This window comes from Silene latifolia, chromosome Y (genome assembly GCF_048544455.1).
Source record: "Silene latifolia isolate original U9 population chromosome Y, ASM4854445v1, whole genome shotgun sequence".
Taxonomy (NCBI): domain Eukaryota; kingdom Viridiplantae; phylum Streptophyta; class Magnoliopsida; order Caryophyllales; family Caryophyllaceae; genus Silene; species Silene latifolia.
The window spans coordinates 290,215,737-290,223,202 of record NC_133538.1 but is presented as its reverse complement, the minus strand read 5'-3'; the positions used below and the strand labels follow the sequence as shown (position 1 = coordinate 290,223,202).

Here is a 7,466-nt window from a genome sequence, read left to right as displayed (position 1 = left end):
ATCACATATTTTCAAAGAGTAATGCTCAATAATGCGTACAATTTAAATCTAAATCAAGTTTATTAACAAAATTGCCCTACACCACTAAAATAACACAAAATAAATAATCAACTTTAATTACAAAATTATCCATGACAAATTTGCCTACACCACTGATATAATACAAAAATCAATAAATCATAAATTGATCATCTTACAAATGCATTGTCATCATGCATTTGATAGTTGATTATGATATCTAATTTGTGGTTTGTTCTATGTCCTATTCTTATCATGCATTATTATTATTATTATTATTATTATTTTAAATTTACCATCATGCCATACTACAACTTCAATCCCTTACATCTATTAGAATCTCAAATTGACTTTGACATATTTGAGTTAAAGATGGGAAAAAAAATTGCAATGATGATTACATAACATATGTTGCACTTAGCTGAAATTATTCTTTATTTATATTTTAACACACGCGAAGCCCGAAAATCGTACTACGCGCGAGTAGTAGCACTACATGTAGTCAACGAGCTAACGTCAAACCACCACATTATAGGACGGAAGGAGTATATACAACCATTGATTGATCATCGTTGAACTGAAATTAGTTGATTAGGACATCACTTCTATCATGAGTAAAATACCATAATTTAGATCATACAAACATTTTTTCAGTCATTAAACTCTACACAAAAGAACATCACAAATAGGCTTGTGCATCGCACGGGCGCATGGGCATTAAATCTAGTATTTGAGGCTTTTTGCGAGCGACGTGGTAGTCTCCAAGTTTTTTTTAACACACTCTAACAAATAAATAATATATTTTAAAATTTCTATTAGAATTAAAAACCTTTATGTTAAGATATTTAATTTTTAATTTTCTACTAAAATTAGTAGACTTTGGCTAATTAATTATTTATTTTTACCATTTCTACTAGAATTAGTAAACTTCTGTGATATTTCATTTGGGTTAGTTCCTTCAAATTACAGTCGTATTCTTTACTCTATTTGCTTATATTTTACTAATTTTCTTTGATTACTAACTTTATTTCCTCCGTATATTATATTCAAAGCAAGTTAAGTGAGTTCACATGAAAGCTTACAGAAATCAAATATACAGCTACAATTTTTATGGTATTTTGTTATACGGTATACAATAATGAGGGTAACTTTTTTTTAAGAAAAATATAAAATAATTTCTTAACTCAACATATCTTAGTATTGTCAATGTACATATCTCTATGTAGCCGCTATTTTGGCTTAGAATTGAAATTACTATCAATCTACTACACTACCTCCTGAGAAAGATAATAAGAATTATTATTTGAATAACTTGAATTAGACTCAAACTTTATAATCTAGAGATTACAACAAAATGTTAATGTTTTAACTGGTTTAAATTATATGATCATATTCATTTTCAATTATATTATCCTCCTAATTTTGTTAGAACTGCAACATTAAAACATAACATGAGTATATATCCAAATTTTGGCGATTTCTTTCTCCCAAATACACCTACAAGGCTACAAGGTCCTGACTTCTATCTAAATAATCATCTAAGTATTGTGTTCAACTGGCTGTTTTTCAATAAAGAAAATATAAACCCTTCTATTTTTTGTTTTGTTTTCGTTTCCTAGCTAGCAAATTATATACTAGGTAAATCAATATGTGTACATTTTGAAATAGCAAATAATACAAAGAAAAAGGCTTTTCTTATCAGGTCAGATAGAATACCGTTTGTGTATATAAGATAAATATATTGTTTTTCCCTATGGATTCTTATATACACAATTGGTATGTACTTGACCCATCTTAAGCTTAAGACCAAAAGTGTCGTCTTAAGGGAGACTTACTGTTAGGCCGAAAAATTTGTTATAGGGAATTCTGTGTCGGTGTTTTCTACTTCTTTTAGTTGGGACTCTGGGAGTATAATTATTAGAATGATAGAAAAGATTATGAGAATATGGATGGTGCTCTTAGAATGATGGTTAAACATGTCACAAGAAGGCAAAATAGACAAAACCCCGAGCAGAGAGGATAACATTATGTGGAGTATAGCCCCACCAATTCAAGTAAACCACAATAAAAGAGAAATACGGTGTTGGGTACTGTTAGACTCTATAATTATTTAAGGTTGGGCCAAGACAAGAAGGTTAAAAGGTGATTTTGTTAGGTTTTGAAGGAGCACCGAGAGCCGATATCACAGTTAGAACAAAGTTTAAAAGAAAATGTGTAACAAGAATATTTTGATAATGAAAAAAAGAGCACAAATAATAAAACCACTGTCAGAAACGTTCTAAGTGTCATTGCCAATAACAAAGAACATCAAATGCATGATTCGGGTGGGGAGGGGAGGTGCAAAAAGAAGGGATCCAAGAGGCCTAAAGGTGTACCGCGTCTATGTTCATCGTTTATCATACTTTAGATATATAGATAAAAAGAGATGCACTAGAAATAAGGACAACCGCCAATTCAACCTGGATTACAAGTAGTTCGCTCCATAGGGGTAAAAACGGTACACTTAAAAGTTCATCCTTCTAACTGCCGCCCTAAATGATCACGGCCAACCCAAACAATACCCATTAAAAGAGAAGTATCACAAAAGGCGGCGGCTACATACATTGATTTTGTATCATGGGGAATCAGGAGGAGCCCAATAAATTCAATTGGCATGTGTTTGAGGGCATTATTCTAAGAATATTGGCAAGAGACCAAGAAAAGCAATGACAACAAGTAGAAGAAAGCCATTACAGACCCAAATGTCTAGCAGTGAGTTGTCCAAAGGCACATGATTAAGGAGAAAAGATCATAGTAAATCAAAAGAGTTGGAGTTATTGAGGTTTTGTAATCTAGGCTGGAGCTCATCAAATTAAAGGAGCACGTAAAAGGTAAGCGAGAGCTGACAAGAACCCTATACATTGAAAAAGCGAGGGACAATCCCACAGTCTGTAAATGGTGCTCTTAAAATGATGTTGACACATGCCACAAGAAAGCGAAATAGGCAAACCCAGACAAGAGAGGGTAACATTATGTGGGAGTATACCCAACCATGCAAGTCACAAGAAAAGAGAAATATGGTTCTTGGTACGAGCAGACCATAACCATTTAAAGTTGAGCCCAACAAGAAGGGTGACGTGAGAGTAAGAGCACTCTTTAAAATAAGAGAAGCCTATCGATAAACTTTAAAATGAGCAACAAGAGGCGATATAGCAGTAAGAACAACGTTAAAAGGAAAATGAGAAATAAAAATATTTTGATGATGAAAAAAAGAGCACAAAATTAATTCATTGTCAGAAACGTTCCAAGAGTCATTGACAATAATTGAGTACATCATATAAATGAGTGGTTGAAGTGAGGCGGAGGACATGTCGAAAAGAAGGGATCTAAGGCCTAAGGTTATATCGCATCTACATTGGTCAATTGCCCCAAAACAATTGACAATTGACCAAAAATTGCTGGGCTTGTTGGAAATTATGTTAAAATGGATGTTGAAACTCGGGATAAAGTTAGACTCAATTATGCCAGGGTAATGGTTGAACTGCCTATGGATCAGGAACTGACTGAGAGGGTCAAATTTTTAGATGAGTCTGGTAACTTGGTGACAGTCAGGGTATAGCATGAATGGAGGCCTATCTCCTACTCAAGCTGTAATGGAATTGGGCATAACTCTGCTCAATACAGGAAACCTGATAAGAGGAAGCCTAAGGTTCCCTCTGTTAAGAATCCTCCTAAACAGCAGAAAGTATGAAGACCTCTGCAAAAACCACAGAAAGAACCAAAGGATATTGTAACCCCTCCCTCCCTGTTACCTGCAAATTTCCCTCCTTTGGCTACTGTTAGAGCTACTCCTACCATCAAGTCCACGCCAGCTAAGAAAATCATGTGTATGAATAGGAAGGATGGGATTGTTGGAGTAAGATTGTCTGGGAGATTTAGCCCTTATACTTTCATGGATGCATTGAAGAGTAACTCTGCTGCTTAGGGGGGAGTGGTAGAGAGTGGAAAGGACCCCCCTGACCCTGATATTAATGCACAGTTTGGGGTTTTGGAATGTACGGGGTCTTAATGACCTGAATAAGCAAAAAGTGGTGAAATGGTTTATGCACAATAATGGGGTGGGTTTATTTGGTTTGCTGGAAACAAAACTGAAACTTGGTAGTCTTTTGAAGAAGAATACCTCAATTTGCGATGGATGGAGTGTCTCCACTAACTGCAGTTGCCATAAGGGTGGTAGGATTTAGGTGTTTTGGAAGCCTAATCTTTTTGATATTCAGTTTTTATCTTATAGTGCTCAACATATACATATGTTGGTTCATTCTCAAATTGATAACAAGAGATTTTACCTCACTTTCATTTATGCTTTTAATGATGTTAATGGAAGAGTAGAACTGTGGAACTTTTTGAAGAAGTTTTCTGAGGACTGTCATGAACCTTGGCTTTGGTTGGGTGATTTTAATACTGTCCTTGGTCCAGTTGAGAGATTGCGTGGGAGCACATCTAATGCTAAGATGGAGCATTTTCAGGACTGTGTATCTATATGTTGTATGGAGGATATTGTTGCTACTGGTGCTCTTTTTACATGGTCAAACAAGCAGGCTCCTTTGGAGAGAGTTTATAGTAGGCTTGATCGTGCTATGGGGAATCTAGAATGGTTTGAACAGTTTGGAGATAGTGTGGTTCATTTCCATCCTGAGGGCCTTTTTTATCACTGTCCTTGTACAGTTTTGGATAAGAATTCTGAGATTAAGGGAAGGAAAAGGTTCAAATACTTTAACATGTGGGGGACTGCCCCAAATTTTAAATCTCTGGTTTCTGATTGTTGGTCCAAACATTATCAGGGGACTAAGACGTTTGGGATTATAAAAAAACTTAAAGCACTAAAACCTATTCTTAAAGCTCTCAACAAGGAATGCTTTTCTGATATAGAGAACAATACCAATATAGCTAGTCTTGTCTTGAAGACTCTTCAGAAAGCACTTATTGATAACCCTATTGATGCGGATCTCTTGCGGCAGGAACTGGATTTGGCTCACGATCTAAAGGATCTTATAATTTCCAGAGACAGCTTCCTGATTCAAAAGGCAAAGGTGCAATGGTCCCTGGAGGGAGACCTAAATACTTCTTATTTTCATCATTCTATAAAAAAAAGAGTGATGATGAACAAGGTCTTCCAGATAGAGGATAAAGATGGTAGACTTTGTACTAATGGGACTGCTATACAGTCTGCTTTTTTGGACTATTAGAAGGAACTCCTGGGCTCTCATAAGTCTACTAATACTGTTAATTCTAATGTAGTCAGGCAAGGGATGTGTTGTACTGAGGCATACTGGACCTTACTGAATATACCTGTCACAGCTGATGAGATCAAGAAATATCTTTTCAGTATTCCCTCAAACAAATCCCCTGGCCCTGATGGTTATTCCAGTCACTTTTATAAGGATGCTTGGGACATTATGGGTAATGATATTTGCGAGTCTGTTATTAATTTTCTTGACACTGGTAATTTGCTAACTCAGATAAATTCTACTGTCATCACTTTGATCCCTAAGATTGACATGCCTACTAATGTGAAGCATTACAGACCTATCTCTAGCTGTAATGTGCTTTATAAAATTATTTCCAAGTTACTTTGCTCTAGATTGGCTCTTATTATCCCTGATTTGATCTGCAAGACTCAAGGTGCATTTGTTAAAGGGAGGAGCATTTTGGAAAATATATTGATTTGCCAAGATCTCATTAGGCAGTATAATAGAGGGAAAGCCTCTCCTCGTTGTCTTTTCAAGCTTGATCTCCAAAAAGCTTATGATTAAATTGAATGGCCTTTTGTAGACCAGATGTTAGAGGCTCTTCTTTTCCCTGAGAAGTTTAGAAGAATGATTATGCTTTGTATATCTACTCCAACCTATACTCTTAACCTTAATGGTGCTCATTTTGGATTCTTTAATGGAAGGAGAGGGCTTAGGCAAGGTGACCCTATCTCTCCTCTTATTTTCTGCGTCTCTAAGGAATATTTATCAAGACTTATGGACTTTGCTACTAGGAAGTGGTATTTCGGATATCATCCAATGTGTAAGAGCTTGAGATTGACTCATTTACTCTTTGCTGATGATCTCCTAATGTTCAGTAAAGGGGATGTGCAATCTATCATGCTTATCCTTAGGGTGTTGGCTACCTTTTCTGGCTCCTCGGGACTCAAGGTCAATGCTGCTAAATCAGAGGTGGTATTCAATGGGGTGCCAGAGTCCCTGAAACATGATATAGCACAGGTCTCTGGATTTCAAGAAGGTAAACTCCCTTTTAAATACCTTGGAATTCATATTCAACCTGGCAGATTAACCAAGGCTGACTGTAATGTACTTTTGGATAAGATTGTTTCAAAGATTAGAGGTATAGGGGCTAGGAAACTCAGCTATGCTGGTAGACTAGTCCTTATAAACTTTGTGCTGAATACCTTGCACAACTACTGGGCTTCAATTTTCTTAATACCTAAGGGTGTTTTCAAGAGAATAGAGGGTATCTGCAGGAACTTTCTCTGGTGTGGGGGTTCAGAATATAACAGGGCAACTTTGGTGGCATGGCATCATGTTTGTTGCAGTAAAAAAGAAGGTGGTCTGGGTATCAAAGATGCTGGGGTGTGGAATATAGCTAGTGTGGGAAAGCTAGTGAATTGGATTTATACAAAGGCTGATAGATTATGGCTCCTTTGGATAGATCATGTCTATATGAAAGGTGCTGATTAGACTACTTATTATCCTCCTCCTGACTCTAACTGGAATTGGAGGAATATTTGTAGGGTTAAAGATCTTTTAGTAGGTGGCTATCAAGATAATTGTTGGATTGCTTCGACTGGTGAATATACTATCAGTGTAGGATACCATTGGTTACAGGATCCACACCCACCTGTACTCTGGTATCATGATGTTTGGGATCCTTGGGTTCTTCCCAAACAGGCTTTTATTGGTTGGTTGATTCATAGGGCAGCCTTGAACACAAGATCAAAGATGTTTAAGCTGGGCCTAAGTACTACTGCTAGCTGTGTCCTCTGTGAGATGGGGGAAGAGACACATGAACATTTATTCTGGGATTATGCCTACTCCTCAAGGGTTATTGCAGGTTTAGAAACTTGGTTGCAGCTGAAACTCAATGTCCATTCTAGCTCCTCGTCTAAGCTGCAAAGAAGAATCTGTAGGGTAGTCAAGTTGGCTGCCTGGTATGCTATCTGGATGCAAAGGAATTCTGCTCGTTTGGACCTCACTCTTTGCAGGCCTGAGAACTTGACTCAACAAATACAACAACAGGTGCATGCAAGACTTGTAGGCAAGTTAAGTAATTGTATCATGCCAAGGGATTGTAATTGGCTAAGTAAGATTAATATTAGGTGTCCTTTTTGTACTTAGTCTAATTTGAGGTGGAGTCTTGTAAAAGATTAGGATGTAAACTGCTTTATTATTAATTCAAAAGCTCAC

At 36.6% G+C, this 7,466-nt stretch overlaps 1 protein-coding gene across 1 annotated transcript; it reads left to right on the top strand.

Moving 5' to 3' along the window:
• The first annotated feature begins 3,481 nt into the window (after nt 1-3,481).
• Nucleotides 3,482-5,810, top strand: LOC141630901 (uncharacterized). Its single transcript, XM_074443644.1, has 4 exons — nt 3,482-3,585; nt 3,682-3,742; nt 4,275-5,087; nt 5,244-5,810. The coding sequence occupies exons 1-4, from the start codon at nt 3,482-3,484 to the stop codon at nt 5,808-5,810; spliced, it is 1,545 nt and encodes a 514-aa protein (XP_074299745.1).
• The last annotated feature ends 1,656 nt before the right edge of the window (nt 5,811-7,466 follow it).